Below are 20,943 nucleotides of genomic sequence, written 5' to 3' on the forward strand. Positions count from 1 at the left end.
ATCTACGAGTGAATTCACGCCATCAAACCATGACTCACCAATCAATCAATGCAGGATTGTAATGCGTGGATGGGGTTGAGCAATGTGACATGAATATTTTTAGGGACATTTTTTTTTTTTTTTTGTGTTTTGGGGGTCAAAGTAGCAACAAATATACATTCTACAAAATATGGGCAGAGGCCTACCTACCTACCTACAACAAGGGCAAAGGGCCAAAGGGCCAAAGGGCCAAAGGGCAAAGGGAAAAAGGACACCTCCATCCAACCGGACACATAAACAGGAGAAATAAATAAAACACTGATTTTAAAGCTCAGAAATCGATTAATTAGAACATCTATAATACAACCACCATCCATCCGTACCTCCATGTATGGTGGAGCACTGCTGCTTGTTAAATCAAAGAATTACCTTAAGCTGATTTGGTTAGCGCAGCAAACAAACTTTCTGTAGCCAGTCCGCTTTCCCACTCCTATAGATTTTGATCGTATGCCATGCCATGCCATGCACATCGGTCCGTCAGTCGTATTCAGATCTGTGAAACCATCGCTGGCTGGCACATTCAGACGGCGGATCTTCGTCGACTGGCAGCTACATTCCTGTTGATCCCTGGCTAACAAAAACCTTTACTGTACAGTTTGCTATCCAGAATTGGCGGCAACCTCAGCAGCTCGCTGTCTCATCATCTCCATTACGGCAGCCCTCCGCCGGGAATCAGATTGCTGCTGCAATCTTCTCAAGTGTTCCTTCAGATCCCTGGAGAATTGAAAAGACGAGGTCAATTTTTCCATGGTACCAACGGCAAGCAACAGCACCCAAGTGATCAAGCAGAATAAAACATATCGAGTCATCAAAGGTACCTGCACCGTGGTACACTGCATTCTGATTCTTTGCAAGCGCGGGAATGTATTTGAAGCAGATACCACATCTTCTTACATAGAACACAACCTCCCGAAGCACGCGTCCTGCACTGTATTCCATGGCGGAAAAGACCTTTGACTTTACGGCAGTTTGGATATTGGCATTGAGGAGACCGACACTGCGATGCATGGACCAAAAGATCTAGCATTTTTCTAAGCTGCGGTACAGAAGAAGACAAGTGAGCACATAACAGTGCAGAACTCTTTGAACTCAAACCAAACAACAGAGAACTTCAATTACAGTTTAAGAGCAGTCTTATAACTTCGTAGTGCCACAACAGTTGATGTTAAGCACTGCAAGTCATACATCCATTGCTTTTTAAGTGATGTTTTCATTACATGATGCACAAGCAATTGCCAATCAATATCAGTAGAAGCATGATGTAGACCAAAATAATAAATCAACCAAGGTCATTGAGCAAGCTAAATAAAAAAGTGACAGGCTACTAATTTTAGAAAGAGTTTCTCTAAGGTAATAGTAATTGGGCCTTCAATTGCAAGGAACAAACCTTGGCCAACACAATCTATTTATGTTTACAGTCTAGGGAAAGTCAGATCCTGTAAATGGAAACAGATATGTGGATCTGGATAACATAAACAATAAGTATGAGAAAATACAATACATGTTTTCCTCGGCAAGCTTATTTGCTTGCACACATGCACAAGATGATGCCACTAAAAAATGTGCAAAATGTTTGCGCATCGATTTTGCATATGCATATTGCAGAACTAGAACTAGCAAGCAGAAATGTTGACCATGCAGGATTTAGTAAACACATGACAATATATATATGCTAGACGAAAGGGGTATCATGATGATAGAAAGAGTCAAACAATCTCAGTTAAGCATGGTTTGCTCTTGAGAGAGCTAAAGACAACACAAATAAAATGTATAATGAATGAATGCAGAAAGCGAGGAACGCTTAAGGCATTTGGTTGCTTATTTACATTTTAACACCCTGATTTATTCCCAAATTGGAAGTGAGCAAATACTAAGATTGGCCTACAAGTATTTGATGGGTGTACTACTATTAACTTTAGTTTAAGTATTTTTGTTCAGCTTAAGAATTTCGGATTAGTGGTTCAGACTCAATAAAATTAACAAGGCAATTACATCATCAGGTCGATCGTGATAATTGGTCTTAGAGCCAACTTAGTACTAGAACATGACGAGAGACTCGAGTAGGAAAGGACTCCCCGTAAATGAGATCATGAGTGCATGTTATTGCATGAAGCTATCACTGAACAATGCCTCACATGCATCATGTTATTATTTGATTTTGGGTTAAGTTGGATTTTGACGAAAATATCAAGCCCTTAAATGGGGAAGATTCCAACACTAATTTAGTCTCACAGCGAAAGTAGGTTAAGACTCAGATAGATGTATAACAGGTTGATGGATGTACTATTATTAACTTGGGCTTATGTATTTTGGGCCGATGGTTCAAGCTCAACAAAGTTAATAGGCCAGATATGCTTAACATGTCATTTATCTAACTGTATTAGGGCATGATTAGAGGCTTGAGTAGGAAAGGATTACCCATGGAAGGGTCAAAGAACGCATCATGGACTAGAACCACCACAGGGCCATGCTTCATATGCACCGTACTAGGGTATAATTCTGGGCTATGTTGACGAGGACATCAAGCCTTAAGCAAGGGAGATTATAGCATCACAATTTAGGACCACATAGAGAGTGGACAAATACTAAGATTGACTTATCAAGGTTGAGTGTATTATAGTTAACTTCGACTTAAGTATTATGAACTAATGATTCAGACTCAACGAAGTTAACATGTCAATTAACCCATCAGGTCGAGTCATGACAATTTACAACTCCTCTTTGTTTGCTCATCTCAAAGATATAGAAAATTCAGCAACTAAAAAAAGATAATCTTTATAAAAAGATCCATGCCTCCATTGGCTTTATCAATTTATCTAACAATCTAGTGTCCACAGTTATTTTCTAACAACTGCAAATCATCTCATTAATGACCAAACCATTGACATATACCAATGCTTTTCCACATTGAAGAAAATGTTAACTTCAATTGCATAAGACCACGGTATAAGAATATGCTTATTATGTTTTAGTCATATTTAGATCTAATATACACAATGAAATAATTTTTTCATCAACATCTTTTCACGAGGAATGCAAACTTGGCATTTGTAAACAACATGCATAATTATCAAAAGCAAGCTACATCAGGTAAATTGGTCTTGATTTGTAGGTTAGGATAATGGTCTGCAAAATTTAGGACAAAGTGTAATGTTGATCAATAATTGATTCTGAGGATAGAATTTTATCAGTTCTTATGGACTATAAAAAAGAAGATGCATCCTATAATTTTGTAGTAGTACAAGTTAAGCATGCCATCAAAAGTACATAAAAAATGATGCAATGAAGCTGCTGCAAATCCTCTTTAACAGACAGTCATGCAGATATCAAAATTATCAGATATAAAATACTATTGAATCTTTTAACAATGTCATTACAATAAGCAAAACTAAAACAAATTGTAGAAGTTCTTACTAAAGCAACACAATAATATAATGCCTCTAAAAGGTTATGACCAATCTCAAAATAGGGAAACAACAGTGTAACAGTAACTAAGAACTAATATGAAAAAAATAATATTCCTAAGACTTGATGTTATCTAAAATACATTTGAAAATTTTAATCAATAAAACTTACCTGTAAAACTCGTTTTGCCCGAGCTTCTTTATTCTGGGCATCACGATCAGCCATCGATGGATGATTAGTCAACTTATGAACATGATCAATACCACCTTTCTGATAACAAGCATTGCATACATCAAAATCCGGACAACTTTCACAACGCCAGCCCAGACCAGCTTCGATATCATGGTGGCAGACAATGCATGTGGTTACAAAAGCCGGCGCAGTAGGATTATGGAGGTGATATAAGATCATCATCGATGAATGCTTAGCACGCCTTAGAGTATCATATTGATAATGGTTTCCTTGACAAAGACTCAAAAATGCCTGCCTAGTGTCAAAAAACTCACTTTCTAGGATATCATCTTTGTCCTTTGTATCCTGAGTGACATCATTAATTTCAACCTACAGGGCATACATATGTTAGTGGTCAAAGTTCTCGTAAAATAAGCAAAACATATGTACACAGCCATCCAACTTATCCACAAACATACACATGTTGCTTTATAAGAAATGCACGCGTGAACACAGAAAATTTTAAAATTGAAAACAGTTAGAGTAAGACTTCTGTCACAAGAACTCACTGGATAAAGCATATGCTTTTCCCTACTGTTAGTAGGATGTCTCTCTCTTTCATCAACTCTTTGTTCTGCTTCATGACACCTACAATCAGATATAAACCAATCAAATTGAGAACTCCAATATATTCAGCTCCTTTAATAATTAATATAACCACACATGGTTGCACACAAGAAAGTCAATTAGAGCAACTCTTTACCAATCTCAACTAGACTTTTAACCACACACTAGTTCATGATTAATGTATGAATCACATCAATCTAGTATTATTTTGTGTTATATTGTACCGGTAAGATACCCACATTAGGGTCCAAAACCACTCTATGGACCATACTAATAAGAGAAAAATCATTCACTCAAGTAGGTTAACTTTGAAAGGCATGACTAGGAGGGGGTAAAAGAACTAAAAAGGAAAACAGAATTGAACTTCCAGACACCATATTAGTGTGCAAGCATCAAGCATGTGGTTGCCTCCTATTTAGAAGTAACAAATTTGGTCAATTTTAGAGTCACTAGAAGTCCGGAATCATTCGATTGAAAATTGAAGGCTTGTCAACTCTATTAGAAGGATCATATAGAATGGCATTAAAAATAAGAAACGAGAGAGGCACTTTTAAGGCTGGTAGTTTAAAAAGAGGACCAAATTAAGTATAATAATTTTAGAAGGACAATGACAGAGTATTATTTTAAGGAATAGCAATGTCATCCGAAATTCATAAACAAGGACTTTCTAGCCTCTACCATATCATAGGAGCACAATCTGCACAACATTGTTGCATAGAATTATTTGATTGCATTTCTGTATTTTCCAAACTTCTGGCCTTGCATAAATGATTAGTTAAACAAGGATAAATGAGGCAAGGCCGAACCTCTTTTTGAAGGAATGATGAGTCATGATATGTGAGCAATCAACTCAATAGTAAAAAAGGGTAGATGCTTATGATTACGAGTATAGAAGCAGATCATTTATGAAGTAGTGGTATAGCTTTCAAACTCAAGTAATTGTTTAAAAGCACATTGATTTGTTAAATTTTCCATTTGACTAATAGTTTTCTTTTCTCTAGCAATTTAAGAAGTAAACAATGAGAGAAGAGACAAGACATGGAGGAACAGAAAGGAAAACAACATTCTTCACAAACTATCTCCTGCGCTTCTAGAAATAATAAATAACCCATGTATTGAGGACAAGCACATTAACAAAGATAAAAAACAGCAATTCTAGCATTGAGAAACAACATCCAATTCATCTTAGACATATAGACTATATATAAATCTCACTTCTAGCACCTATACTTCCTGGATTTTTGCCACCACTTTACGAAGGGCACTTAATTTTGCACTTTTTTCTTTGATTTTCATAATATATTAGTTCATCAGAATAAAAAAATGCTGCCTTGTGGATTGATACTTACTTGTCACAAAGTTGAAAGTTTTTACATTGACTACAAGCCCATCGTGTCCCACATACCAGTAGCATGCAACAATGTGTGCAAGCATGCTGCAAATGGACCATTATAAAGTCTTCTTTCATGGGGCATATGGTTTCACCAAGCTGTGTAAGAAAACAAAATGTTAAGAGAGCCAGGAAAGTGGTGTTCAGTACAAATGTAAAAGTTCTGGAATAATTAAGCATACAAGAAATAAAACTCATGATCATTTTGAGACCACCAGCAAAAAACCACAACCAAGGTTTTATAAGATTATTGTAAGATGATACTTGATACTTGAAAATTCAGTTACCAAATAATAGAATAACCAAGTAAAAGAAAATTACTTTTTGCATCAATAAAGCATCCTTAGAGGCATTTCCAGAAAGATCAGAATGACCAGCAGCTTTCAGAGCCCTTTTCGTAATAGTCTTTTTGGTTTTTCCCTTTTTCATTTGTTTGCGACCATCTTCTTCTTGGCGAAGCTGGTTGATCAGATCCTCAGCTGCACCAGGCCAATAATCTCCATCGAAGTATGGCAAACGAGCTGCAGTTATTTTAGCCTTGCACTCCCCCATTGTCACAAAAAAATGATCATACAAGTTAGTCAGGTCGACAACAATATTCTCCTTAGAAGCTTTTCGAAGCATAGTCAAGTACCTGATAAAGAAAAAAAAACAAATAATGCAGTGCATAGCAAATAATGAAATCTGAAAGAAAAGAAATGATTTGAACACCTTTAAGCTTACCACTCCCTGAGTTTGTCAGATTTCGGAGTTTTCTGAATCTCAGGATGGCAATACAATATGTAGTCCTCACCCTTTAAAGGAGGACATGCCCAAATGTAACAGCTGGTGAACCCCCGTATCTTGCAGTATTCAAGATATCCGATCTGGAGCGACATATAAATGGAAACATGTTATTGCTAAAAAATAAATTGAAATAAAAAAAAGACTAAAGTACACAGTCATCATTGCTTTTAGAGAAAACAAACATGTGATCATTAATATATGATGGAACTTTTTTCAATTATATTTATAACATGAAAAAAATAAAAGGCCACTGAAGTCAAAGTACCAGAATTTCATGATAAACAAAAGTACGTAAAGCTTCCCCAGTCACTGTTTTGATCTCAGGCCTGAAGTACTTGACAGAGTCTAAATATGAAAGATAGACGCGCCGCTGGTTAGGAAAAGAGCATTCTGAACCAAATTCCTGAACATACATCCCAAATAGGCATACTTCTACACCTTCTATCTTTTGAAACAATAATATGGCCTGGAAAAAAACACAAATTTAGAGCTTGCAGATTTCAACATGGAGATGAACTATTTCTTTGGAAGTTTGGTAAATTCCTTCAGCATAAAACAATAAGAAGCACATGTTTCAGCAGTTTATTGAGAATGCAGTTTTTGTACCTTGGACTTATAAGGAAACTCTTTAGGGTAATTTTCCTCATGAAATATCTCTAGAAATCGCTGCTTTACTTCCAACTTTTTGTCAACAGATGATACAACTCTAATTACAAGCCCTTCAGCCCCAGGCACCTAAAGTATGGAAAAGAAGTATGAACTTATAAAGAAATTTACCATCTTTAATTAAAAAATATAAATAAAAGTATTGGAACAAATAAAAGGGAGAAAACAACTTTTTGTCACATAAATGAGAAGATGCATTAAATATTCAGAAAGAAGCTAAAAACTAAGTTCTGCAATACTAACTATAATCAAAGATCTTAGCATAATAATAAATCACCTAGGCAAAACTCCATAAAAACAATGGTTGATAAGATCACACCTAAATAAATACATTCATAAAGGACAACAAACAATAATTAAAATATGCATAATTCTCATTGTCACAAACTGACCCTACAGAAATAAATAGATATATGTTGGCATGAAGCAGCTAAAAAGTAAATCGAATTCGGCACCTGAATATGTTCCATTATACCAGGATAATAAAACTGAGTTCTATGTCTATATAAAAAATGAAATAGAACTCAAAAAAAGAAAACCAACGCATATATGTGGCACAAAATAGACAATCAACTCAGAAAAAATGACAGTAACTCTTCTTGTAATAGATTGACATGTGAACAAGAAAGCAAAGACTGTGATTTCGGCTGAAACAGTATGGTACGACGGGTATTGACTGGTCCGACCAATGTTCATGGACCAGACGATTTCAGCAAAAATCAGCCAGGCAGAAATATCTCAACATTTTCAGATTTAGGTACACAAGATCTAAGTAAGACCAGTCAGAATGCCTTGATTAAGCTACATACAATATAGATAATGGTTGCAATGCCAGATAAATACTGGATGAGTGATGGTCCATGGCAAGGCAGTTATATTGGAAGTTGGATGATTCATGATATTGAAAAAGGCATCACTTTTTTGCAGGTTGCATTGGAGTCTTGTGCACAGTATTCATAGGACTTGGATATGTGCAGTATAGGTCTAGATTAGGTCTTATTTCCATACAGAGTAGTTAGGTCCTATAATTATTTTTTAAGCATTCTTTCTTTTTGCTTGAGTGTTTCTAATGTCTTAGTATTGTCTTTTTATTTAAATAATACTCGGTTAATGTTAGTTTAGATATGGTAAGTTTTCAACAGTATATTTATATATCTCATTGAATTCTAAATAAGACTAGACAAGATATCCTTGTCTGACCTGGAGTTGAATACTAGTCTTGACAACCACTGTACAAGACAGTGGACATCACAGATCAACTTATTTAGCGCCCTAATTCTACTCTAATTATGTCTACTCAAGTTGACTAGTAAAGGGTTAAAGGAGGCCAAGTCACTCTTAAATCTTTTTCACATTATCTATAGCAGGAATTTTAGAATTCCAATTGAGGTCAAATTTTAATAGACTGATATAGAATAGTGAGCCATCTGATGAATAAATGGTAGGAATTTGTAAAAGAGGGAAAATCATGCTAATATTATCAGGCATCAGACTAATCTAAAATAGAACATGATGTCTTACTATAAGTTCTAAACAATAGTACAACCTATTGCAGGCACAAAAAAGATGATATGTGAAATGCAGAATGATTGGTCCAGAAGATCTTAAGGTTTAATCAAAGTAATCAGCAGCTATGTCTATCTGGAAAAAAGGACGGTAGCTATATGCCTATATCAACCAATTGCATCTGAGATATAATAAAAAATAACACAAAGATTTGGATAAGAAGAGATGCAATACATCAAAAAGCAAAGAGAAAAGGAACTGAGACAATGGCCAGATGTAGCTCAACTGGCATTCGATGTCATCTGTTGACAATTTCATAGAATTTGTCCAAAAACAAATGGAGGTTTTTCAACACCGTTTATGAATCATCATTAACATACAAGGAAATGAAATTTTCAGTTCTAGTTATCAGAATATCTTTCATGTCCCTTCTAAGTTTAGATCAAACTATATTATGCAAGAAGGAAATGCAAAACCAATGTTCTACTCACATCATCAAAATTTTTCCCCAGATGCTTGGCTCTCTCTTGCTTCTCCTGCTTCAACCGTCTGAAAAGCCGTTGTTCTATGTGATCACTGAGTATGGTTCTTGGCAAATCTTTTGCACCAAGAACAGCACTCTGAGATAAGGGCTTGCGTTCACCTCTTTCTATCTCCTCTACATAGCAATTAGGGCAAGTGTATTCAGCTTCTCCATCATTTCTTCGACCATTGAATAGAGCACATATTTGATGTTGCCAAGCTTCACATTTATCACATTGCACCCACTATAATGAAACATAGAGTATGTTTGAGCTTTCACACACATCAGAATCTAAATCTCAAAGGAAAAAAAAGGAAAATAAAATGAAAATACAAAGCAGAGATTTACCCATTCTTCAGTTTCCTCATCATTTCTCTTCTTTTCAAGCTTTGTCTTCAAGAATGTAGATCCTTCAGCTTCTATAGTCTCACCACGAGCCTCATTATAGCATGGGATACAGAAGTAGTGACGAGTTTCACCACTTCCAATTGTATAATAAAATGCATTTCGCTTTATTCGAGCACCACAAGGAGAACAATATATTGGAGGGGGTTCAAAAGTGAGCTTTTCCACTGCACAAAGCTGACACGAGTTCTCAGTCATTGAGCGCTCCATTGCTTGATTCTTCTCAGCTTTAGCCTTACTCTGCCAAACAAGAAACTGATAATATTTACTCATGTCTGATTAAAATAATACTAGCAGTTCCTAGCATGGTCACAAAGAGTTTGTGATGGAAGTTAATCAATTTGCAACTTCAACATGCATTGACCAAAATACCTTCATACACATGTAAACAATAACATCCATAATACTGTCCACAAATAAAGAAAAGAGAAGAAAGATGGGTGGGGAAAGGAAGACGGACCAAGCAGCATCTGACAAATGACGAAAAGTAGAAGATAGATATTGTTAAATTCCTTGTTTCAAGTGCATTATTTACATACTAATTACAACTCCGTTCCGATGAATCCATCATCATTTAAGTGAGACCAGTTCAGCCTTATATGCCTTACCCAAAGAAATGAAGCATCCACCACAGATGCCATGTAGCATATGTATAATGCTGTCAAGTCAGTGGAATGCTAACTTTGAATATTGGTGAGTTCAAATGCTCAACAGAATGGATAAGCCATAACACAGAACAAACTCCACCATAGTTTTCCAATACAAGTTTCCTGGCGATTTTTGAAAAACTTTATTTTGATTGAACAGTAACTGCAACTCTACATTATCTTTTCTACTTTTTTTTACTTTCTTAATTTGCATAAATTCGAATATATTAATGAGAAAAGAAACTCCTCGATTAAACAGATTGTTAAAAATCAAGGAACTATGTAGTACAAGGTGAGAAAATTTTGCAATAAGTATAAAAAGACATCATAAAATATAACATATAAAAAATACTACTGTCCAACTATATCAAGAATCTTGGATCAGTATTTGTTGTCAGAGAGAAAACATAGATAATCAGTGCTACTACGAACTCCAAGCTATACAAGTCACATGATAAATTTATCATGAATATAATACAACCTGGTCGAACAAAAACACTACAAAGTGAGTGTATAATTTATGCATAAGCATGCAGTAGCCAGAGTGTCTCTTGATTTCATTTACAGACTTGAAATATTGATTGGTTCTGCTAGTAGAACAGTCTATTGACTTGTCTACACTGGCTAAGTTCATCAACTCACATTTTCAAAGAGATAACTAAAGAGGGAGAAAAAAAAGTCCCATGTCTTGTAGGTTGGCACAAATATCTTAAGCCTATATGGATATTATTTATAATTCTTTAGTTAGAATGTTTGGTATAGCATTTTTATAGCACGTCACTCCAAGAATGGTTGTGCCGACTGGCACAACTTAGCCAAGAAAACAAGTTGGAACCCATGACACTGGAATCGTACTGGTGGTGCCAAAGGCAGGCCTCCGCCTATCGGCCAGTGTTGGTTGGAATTATACTGTGGCAAAAGGGTATCAGCACACTTTTATTCCAGAAAATAGCAATGATTGCTTCAAAAACAGCATCCATTTATGTCCATGCTGGTCCGTTGGAATAAGCTGGTGCAACAGATGCTTGTAAACTTTGCCCAGAAAATAGAATGGTGGAACAAATATAAGTACCCCAAACATTAAAAGTATTTGTTTATATCTTATTTTTCAACAGTTCCAGCACTGAGTGTTAACCTTTTAAAAACAAATCCAACATCTATAATATACGTCAAGTGAAAATCTTAAAGAAACCTTGGCAACCAATAGTCTGATGATGTTTGCAGAAGTTGTGATAAAAGATTCACAAAGTTTGTACAGATGCATTTACAGTCCAATAAGTAAGCACATGTCATAGTTGACTAGCAAACATATGAATCATATCAAACATCCAATTACTCCCATGTAAAACAAATACACACTGAGATGTAAGCTCAACATCTTCAGCTTTTGATGTCACAATTAAAATAATTGTTTGAGGTAAACAATATCACATACATTGAAGATCTGTTAGCTCAGGAAACAGAAAAACAAAAGGTTAGAAGTCAAAGGCATTACAGTAGCAAAACAAACATTTCAGCAGCTCTGTAAAGTATTGAATAGCCAACAATATAAGGCTTATGCATCAATAAGATGTAATCTTCTTAATCGAAAAAAGGTAGAAACAATTTGGTGAAGACTATTATAGTTATCTAAAACAATCATCAATAAAAAAACTAAAAAATAAACAAATTTGTTGTTATACAACAGATGGCCATCGAAGAACAATCAAAGGGGGCATGAAATAATATGCCTCGTGAAGCTTTGAGCTTAAGAAAATTATCAGTTAAATTTTGGATAAGTAATGCAAGAAACCTAACCTGACCAACCCATCGCCTCAAACCAATTATATGCTCCTTAATTTGTTCTGGGGTGAACAGTTCAGTCAATGAAACACCTTTTATTTTTGGTTTCCCTGATTTACTTGCAGTTACTTGATCTGTTGGAGGGTTATCTGGATCCTGCTTGATTCCAGCAGCAGCCTGATCCAGAACTTCATCAACCACCATAATTTCTTGTTTGACATGAGAGTCAACAGTGTTAGAAACATCAGGATCTTTTTCACAGCTTGGCAAACTCATATTCCCATCAATGTCACTGCCAAAGACTGGTATCTTTTCTTGTCCAGAGCCAGAAGTTCCATCCATCTTTACAATGACCCCAGAATTAGCAGACATTTTCAGACCGGTTTGTTTGCACTCCAAGGACTGCACCTCTTGGAAATCATAAGGTTGGTTCCCAGAAGGAGCACAGACTAGTGAAGTTTCACTTTTAGGGAAAAAAGGAGATGCATGTTGAACCTTCATGCGCTTTGATGCAGACTGCCAGTCCTCGGAATTTTCAGTAGGCACTGTGTCTTTTTTCATTCCATCAGAATTAGCTTTAATTTCAAATACCACACTAGTATTAGATAAAGCACGAGCATGGGCCTTATAGTTTGCTGCTATATGATCATGTACTGGAGTGCAGACAGGACAATCGGCTGCTTGGCAAGTACGGATATGCTTGACAAGTTTCCTAGACTGGGAACAGCGTGGAAACTTACACAACTCACTCTTACAGGTATCCATATGGCAAATCAACTCCTGAACTTTTATGCAATTAGTTTCTGTACATAGTCCTTTTGGTGCCGGACACCTGCGAGCATGATGCAGAAATAGTAACCACCTTATTTGCTTCAAATAGTTTTGTTGTTTTATAGAGTCTCCATGTTCAGCATCCGATTCTCTAGCAGAGAGGTGCAACAGCTGAGCCTCATTTTGTCCTGCTATTCTTTGATGAAACTCCTCCTGTGGTTGTTGGCCTGGTGGTTTGTCTAGCATCTGTGCTTGTAGTGGCTGTGGATGCCACTCAAACTGAAGGAGTTCTTCTGCTTGCGATCCGCTAGATAATCGACCAAACTTGTTTGAAAATCCATCAGATTGCAGGTGTGGATGCAACTGCTGTAAACCCTCTGAAACTGGGACATGAAAATCTTGAGAGCTGGGCAAATGACCAAGTAATTGAGCACTTTTAGAATGATCTCCGGAAGAAGAATTCTGCTGGTATTGAGACTGTACTTCTGGAGGTCGGACCTGTTGAGCTGCTGACTGAATCAAAGTGTCAGAACAGGTTACATCCGCATAACCAGGCATTAGCTGCTCACCAAAATGAGAAGTTACCAAGGACTTCCTCAAAGAATCAGTATTTACTATAAGTTGTTGATGCTGCATACTTTGCTGATGTCTCTGCAGTAGCTGATGCTGGTTCTGAGGAAATGGTGCATAAGCTTGATTAGGCTGTTGCGAAGATTGCTGCACATGCTGTTGTGATTGCAGTAGATGTTCCCTGGCTGACTGTGATGAGTGGTAACTTATATTCTCTGATTGATCAGTCATTTGGGGTCTCACATTCAGCGGAAGTCTCATTGATTGTAAACTAGCATGATGGTTTAGAAACCCTGAGTTTGTTCTTGCCTTGGGATGCAAATTTACAGAACTCATGTTACTCATAGCAGATAAACCAGATAAATCAGGTCCATGAAAGGTCTCAGAGTGTTTTACATCATTTGCCTTTGCTGTATTACCATCAATGTTAGGTAATATTTGCTGTGATAATGATGCTGTAGAGAAAAAAAGCTACACCTCTAAGTTTGTTATAACTATCAAATTCACAGATTAATAGTAGAAAGGTTAATTAACATATAGCTACAAACAAAGATATTTTATTTAAAAGGCATCTGATGGAAACTAACTACATCAGCAGCTAGCTAGAGAAGTAAACATGTATAAATTGAGTTGCTAATGATTAAGGGAGAAATTACTTGGTATCCTCGATTGATGATGTTGCTGATCAAAGTTCTGCAGCAGAGGCTTTGAAGAACTAGCATAAGGAGCAGGACTTAGGAAACCATCTGATGCTGTAGGCCCACTTAGTTGCATGTTGTCCCCAATTAATCCCAATGCACCATTTGCAAGCCCATTTGAGAATCCATAAGAGGAACCCTTGTGCAAGACATTGGATCTCATTCCACCACCAATTTGAGCACCAAGATTATGTGATATATGACTGTTTTGACTGGAAACATATTTCTTTTGATGGACTGACTGTGGAGCCACAGAAGGCTCATTGCTAGAAAATCCAGCTCCACTAGAACAGTCAGAGTTTGCAGATATTGCCTGCTGACTATTAAGTCCAGGGGTTGGTATCATCTGACCAAATTGTCTTGGTATGTTGGTTGAAGCCATTGAGGACATTATATTACTTCCACCTGAACCAAGAGTAAAAGTCGCAGATTGCTGCTGGTAGCCACTAGATACTGTTCCTACAACATAAGTACAAGAAGTACAAATCAATCAACAGCAACAGAAGATATGCAAAGGTTATTAACAAGAATAACTATACCCAGAACTTACCATCTGAAGCATTAAAGGAGGCACTATTTCCCGCATCAGTTGGGCCATTAGCATTTATAAGTAAGTTTCCTGTGTTTGCTGCAGTTTGAGATGCAATAGCTGTGTTGCTGGTGGCAATTGTAGGATTCTCTGGCTGAACCGGAATCATAGCATGAGTGCTGCCATTGTTTGGTACACCAGGAGTCGGGATCATTGTACTTACGGTGGAAGAAGATGTAATATGATGTGATAAAGGTCGATTGTGGTTGAGGACATTCTTTATTATAGAGAATAAACGAATCTCAACTGGTTCCGAGGCTAAATTTAAATATTCTTCCTGATCATAAACACATTCGTGCATTAAATAACCAGTGAAGACTTTAGTGCAGGAACAAAATAACCTATTATGTGAAGCTGCCTCAAGAAGGAAACTTTTAAACTAAAGAACAATCTAGAATTGAAACTTTCTCACTAGCACTTAAACTAGAATTTTCCAGACTAAAATAGCAAACAGATTAATGAAGCATTTGAACAATAAAAGAGTTGCCACAGAAGTGCAAAAAAACATTGGTAAATGAGATAGTTACCCTTGTAGCATCCTTGAATATACGCTCCTCTAAACGCTTAACAAGCTCTGGTAGCCTCCGTACCCACTCATCAGGGAACATTTGTTTTCGTCTTTGAAGAATATTGTAGCTGTAACATCCAAACATTTATAACTGTCATAACAAATCAAGAAGCACATATGTGAACACTTGGAGAATGCTACATAATTTCAATACTAATACACTGGATACTTATGTTGTATTTTTTCATCCTAGAAAGTAAATGAAGCTTTCAATGTCGAAATCAGTCATATTCATGGTAATTCAGACTCTTTTCAATTATAGGAAAATTTTATAAAGTCCTTTATAGCCTATACAAATTACGATGATGCTAGATTATCTTACAGTGAACTAGTTTTCTAAGTTTCATGATAATCTACTATGCAGTCACTTTGCCTCAAATCAGCACTACACTAAGGACCAACAAAACTTAAGAGCCAACAGCATGTTGATTGCAAGCTCTCCCAACATGGCATGAAGCACAAATAAATTACATATTTTGGGGAAAAAGTGTACTAAGATAAAATATACCAAGCCACAAGAATAATTTCCATTTTATCCAAGTGGTGAATTTCTCAAATTTGTAAAGCAAGTTTAGAATGCCAAATCAGAGTTAATATTTTCCATTTATTCTTGAGTAGCAAGCCTAAAGTTAGAACTAACTAACAAGGCATAAAAAATGGATTTACATGCAGAAGTGGCAAAGACACTAATTTATCACATGCAATGGACACATAGATGTTGTGGGTAGAAGCATATTAATTGCATCCATATTCTGCAACTTGTGAGTGTAGCAAAATTACTAGGATATTGAGCACAACATCCACAATTAAGCGTTGAGGAATATCGCCAATTATTACATTGTACCACAAGAAATAAAGACAAATTCAAAAACAATGCTCGATGAAAAGATCAAGATTAGCTTCTGGCAATATAATTGGATAGTATTTACTCTTAAGAGAACCCAGTACTGGTGTTATGTCAGATGTAGCAATGACTCCTGTTGACACAATTGAATATGACAAGAAAACAGATGCCCACTTATAAAGAAAGGATTTCGTATCATTTGGATGCAATGTAATTTATAAAGTTGACATGGACAATGCAAGGTTGCGTTATACAAGAAGCCACATTGATCTTATAAAGTGTTATAGCCCATGTAAAAAGGGTGGCCCAGTGGATGAGACTTCTATCAACGCAATGGTCCAGTGAATGCAGCACACAATCTAATCGCTACAAGCAGAGAGGTTATTTTTGTAACTGACAACATAGTACGATGGCAACACTCGCTTGTGTCATAGCCATATGCTACTGCTGTAAGATTATGACAATGTAAGGTTCTGACAACTAACGAACTTGCAGTTTAATGTTCATTACACAAGTAAGATACCAAACAATACCATTTTGTACTTGTTTAACAGGTAACACTTTCCCTTTCCTATTTCGTTCTATTTCTATGGTTGAGATGCCCAAAATATTGCTCACAAATGATCCAGCAGGTTCATATGATTGGATGACAATATAATGGCAAGACAATGTGCTGGATCAAAGTAGGCCAAAAATGGAAATACATTATAACAACCGGATGTTCATTTCAATAGCATTGTTGTAGCAGTTTTTCATTTTGCCATGTTGGCTTTGATCTACAGACAGATATTGCATACCTCATAGAAGATCTACCATATAAATCCACTTATGTAAGCATATAGACAATAGAAATATCCCTTACTCTGTATGTATGCATGTAACAGGCATGCAGCATATAAATTTAAAAAAATTTGCAAATTCTTCTGGTAATAATAAATCAACATCAGACACTTAAGCTTTATATTACAGAGTAAAGGGTACATTACGAAAATTATTTTCAGAAAAAAATATTGTCTAATAAATGACACCACAATTAGTCTTTCACTGATCTGGACCAACCTCTATGGGAAACCAAGAAACCAAGCAACACGATGAACTTAGAAGGAAGATACATGCTAGCTGATATGCTATGTTATGTTTATAAGTTTAATTTAAATTTTTAAGACAACTTTATTAGCTTACATCATGGTATCTCAAACAAACAAACAAAAACACTTGTCAAATAAGTAATATCATTGAAGTAGTGAACTGGGCTGGGCCAAACACATGATGGACAATCAAGAAGCAAGGCAACACGTTCTGCTTGGCAGGAAGATACATGCTAGGTCTACTGATTATACTTTAAATTTGAAGGCAATTATAATGACTTATATCATGCATGCCTTAAGATATGCTACAGAACTACTCAGTTGGATATGTGAAAATGTCTTCTTTTTTTTTGTTACGGACACATAGTTCAAAGCTTTAGGTAGAAGGACTAACAAAAGCCCACAAAACCATGGAGAGTAATCAAAACGCCACAAGGGTAACCCATTGTGCAAGGCTCTCATCAATGCGGGATCCAGAGAGGACTCTTGAAAAAAAAAAAAGAAGTTTCCATGATCCAAACACAAACCCTAGTCACCGAGGTTCCAAGAAAGGAACCTAATTGTAACGTCAAGGCTTGTTGCCCTCTTCAACCCACAGGGGACGACGTTACAGTTTGCATGTAGCTAGGAATATAGCACCTACAAGGGATTGAAGACCCAACCCTTGAACTAAGGTGAAGGTAGCCCACCAACTAAGATAAAGCTGGCCTGTGTGATATCATCCAAGTGAAGATGTCGGTTAAGATATATAACCTCATACTATAACGAGCTGCTGAATAGAAACGAGTGCTTTATTCTAAATCCATCACCAAGAAACCGCCTAGTATAGGCTGCATGTACCACCTTGAGCCGCCAAGGCGAGTGGATGACAAAGATTGAGAACACGTGCTCCACAAAAGGTTCAGAGAAAGTGAGATGATTGAAAGAATGCCAAGTAATGACTGCTTACATCTTGTGTTGCATGGTCATGCGAGGATCCTGAAGTTCAGAATCTACAGGTCGAGGTCCGAGACTCTGCATCTGGGGTGCCATATAATTTCCAATCTGCTGAGGTGGACCAGACACTTGGTTGGACATCTGATTGGTGATCTGCCCAGCCAAATGAGCATGTGCATTCATCTTCCTTCCTTTTGGTACAATCACACAGATATCTTCTGCCAAGATTTTATCAGTTACGAGCCCAATTGTCAAGACTCCAAAACCAATCACTATACAACCGTCATACAGTATGAAAGGACACAGGATTGCAACTGAAGACACGATGTTCCCAATAACTGGGAATAAGAAAGGTCACTCCTGACGTTTTTGATCACGCCATCCGGCTCCTGATAAGTGATCTGCACAATGACCAAATTCAGCATGGAACATCCAACCAAAAGAAATGAAAACATGTCGTAAAGTAAGTCATTTAGCAACAGAAACGTGTGCCCAGAAAAGAAAGCAAAAAATTAAGTTGAATAAATTATAAATATGCAAGGTGTTCCTATTTTCATAGTGTCTTTACTCCTCGGGAAGCTGACCACAATCAAACACCTGTGGCATAGATGAAGATCATGATCCTATTTTCTTCCGACTTCACTACAACTATCAACACCAGCAAATGAACCTAGACGCTTGGAACAAATACCAAAGAAAAATCAATGAGCCCTAAATTGGATAGAATTAAGCCGCCATGACATTATGAGAAGGCCCAACCCATGCAGTAAGCATAAGAATCATGAACTCCGGCCAGGGATACATCACAAAACAGTTCGGGCGTATCAGAATCCCCTCTTTTCCCTATCGTAATAAGGTGCTAAAGAGAGGTAAACCAACACAAATCGCGTCACCAGCCCCAAACGAAACCCTAGCAGTCCGGCATCGATCGAAACCACGCTCAATCGACAAACCTAAAAGAAGCAACAAGCCCAACTAACCGATGCAGAAGGGGAACGCGATCCCACGGCGGCGGCGATCACCGGTCGTCGTTCGCTCGTCGCCGTCGCATCTGCTGCCCGACCAATTACGGTGGCGACGGAAGGGGAAAACGTGGAACCCCGAGGGTTCCTGGACCAAAAAACCCTAATTACCAACCGAAGATCCGACGACAGGAAGGAAGGGGGGAGGCATCCAGCGGCGGCCGAATCGAAGCCCTTTCTTGGGATACCAATTCCTTGCTTGGCTTTCAATGAATTAACGCTCCCTCTCGACCGATCTCCGCGATTCGATCTTCCGAAACGAAATCTCCAATTAATTCTTTATTGTCCCCTGATTTGGATTTCTTTTTCTTCCTTTTAATTGGTAGTGGCGCAGCGCCGATTAAAAGCCCGATCGAGGACGAAGGCAATTTCTACAGTCGTCGAGCCCCGAGTGGATCGAATCGATGAGGGGCAAACGTCACCTTGCCCACCCTTTATTTACGCTCGCCGAGCCACCTGCCTTGTGATTCGACTTGTTGACGGATCCCACCTGGGTCCCATTTCTGGACCTGGCAGACTCCAATTACAATACGGGTATTCAAACGAGTACTAGATAGCCAAGGAGGATTATATGCGAGTCTCAGAGCAACCCCGGACCCCACCTATGGTCTGCGGTCTGCGACCGTATAAATCACCCAATGCTTCCAGCGGATGCGCATTTGGATAGTACGTAATTAGTATTTCTGTGGCGTTCACGTTTTCGCTGCAGGTTATGCAACAATTCGAAGCATGTATGTAACATTACCTTATTTATTACCTTCATATCATATGTATACGTATTTAGTAACCTGAAAAGGAAAAAGATACCATTCGATATATTATTTTACTAAGTTGGTAAACCATTCTCGAAATGATTTAATGATTGCTGATGTGAGTGAGAGGTCTCCCATGAGGTTTGTTTTTTTATTATAATTATTTAATATAAAAATATTTTTAATAAAAATATCTTATATCAAACCTATATAGTTCGATCGCTTTATATTATGTTGCGAGGATGATTCTCATTAACACATGTTAGCGAGATTAATGTATCGAATCTGATTAAGGTTCAACTCATCTTGAATTTTTTTAATATAATAATTAAATTTATTAGATGAGATTTTGAATATTTAATGAACTGAAAAACAAGATATAAATTTATAATATCAAAATAGGAGATGAATGGAATGGAATGGAACGGAACAAAAGGATCATGTAATCAACAATTCCACACTCAGGACAAGTGGGGATGTGTTTGCTACTCTCGAGAACTCATACTCATGCAAGTATCATAAAAATCTCGATTGTAATCCATATTATCTCAGTAAAACTTACGTATACAGCATCTCATCTCATGCATACATCCCTCGAGAGGGTCTACGAAGCCCTCTCAGTGGCAGCAGCCACGGAGAAGACGCATAGGTTGGAGTTGTGCCGGGAAGGGCCTCTGAGAAGAGACGACCCAACACCAGATTTGGGTGATGGTACCTCATCGAGATGTTCATTTCATCTACTATGTTATGGTGATACAGATACAGCATCAATGTAAGAATGAGCTAGATTTCTCTACTCTGCAACGGAGAAAGGAAGACAGCCAAAGCTTCTGAAGCTAAGTAAAGCGGATGTAGAGGAGGAGAGGGAAGGGGGGAGAGAACAGAGGCCTCAAGGGCACATTTAAAGGTGAGATTAGTGAATATAAAGGGGAAACAAAAGTTCTTGTGTTGCTTTTCTTCGCTTTTAGGAACACTTTGAATCCCTACTACTAGCAGTCTGGATCAAGCATGATGAGATCCAGTAATGGGGGTGGCAAAAGAGGTTTTTGGACAAAAGGATATATCATTGTTATCAATGGCATGTTCACAGGACTGGACAGCATAAATTTGCATAGGTTCCTTCAACTGAAAGCAGATACAGATAGATACGGACAACTC

General features: G+C 37.3%; 1 protein-coding gene across 2 annotated transcripts; it reads right to left on the bottom strand.

The window, feature by feature from the left end:
• Window positions 1–286: 286 nt before the first annotated feature.
• On the bottom strand, window positions 287–19,397 carry LOC103989995 (probable histone acetyltransferase HAC-like 1). 2 transcript variants are annotated; one of them, XM_009408983.2, is made up of 17 exons: window positions 18,992–19,397; window positions 18,025–18,412; window positions 15,103–15,211; window positions 14,537–14,852; window positions 13,945–14,439; window positions 11,963–13,743; window positions 9,462–9,758; window positions 9,082–9,357; window positions 7,025–7,153; window positions 6,684–6,884; window positions 6,356–6,498; window positions 5,954–6,266; window positions 5,592–5,731; window positions 4,185–4,263; window positions 3,616–4,005; window positions 858–1,075; window positions 287–753 (listed from the first exon to the last, which is right to left on the bottom strand). In XM_009408983.2, exons 2-17 carry the CDS (start codon window positions 18,192–18,194, stop codon window positions 639–641), a joined length of 5,172 nt encoding a protein of 1,723 aa, XP_009407258.2. In that variant the 5' UTR covers window positions 18,195–18,412; window positions 18,992–19,397; the 3' UTR covers window positions 287–638. The 2 variants fall into 2 exon arrangements, with proteins under 2 accessions (XP_009407258.2, XP_009407256.2); XM_009408981.3 differs by having other exon boundaries at window positions 13,945–14,445; window positions 18,992–19,396.
• Window positions 19,398–20,943: the final 1,546 nt, after the last annotated feature.

The sequence above is a fragment of the Musa acuminata genome, chromosome BXJ3-6 (genome assembly GCF_036884655.1).
Source record: "Musa acuminata AAA Group cultivar baxijiao chromosome BXJ3-6, Cavendish_Baxijiao_AAA, whole genome shotgun sequence".
Classification (NCBI taxonomy): Eukaryota; Viridiplantae; Streptophyta; class Magnoliopsida; order Zingiberales; family Musaceae; genus Musa; species Musa acuminata.

Excerpts from the sequence above, each read along its gene's own strand:
- LOC103989995 (XM_009408981.3), bottom strand. The coding sequence starts at position 18,194 with ATGAATGCACATGCTCATTTGGCTGGGCAGATCACCAATCAGATGTCC. Across the intron at positions 13,744-13,944 it reads TCATCAATCGAGGATACCAA|CATCATTATCACAGCAAATA; the intron begins GTAATTTCTCCC and ends TTTTCTCTACAG. Across the intron at positions 1,076-3,615 it reads GGGCAAAACGAGTTTTACAG|CTTAGAAAAATGCTAGATCT; the intron begins GTAAGTTTTATT and ends TCTGTACCGCAG.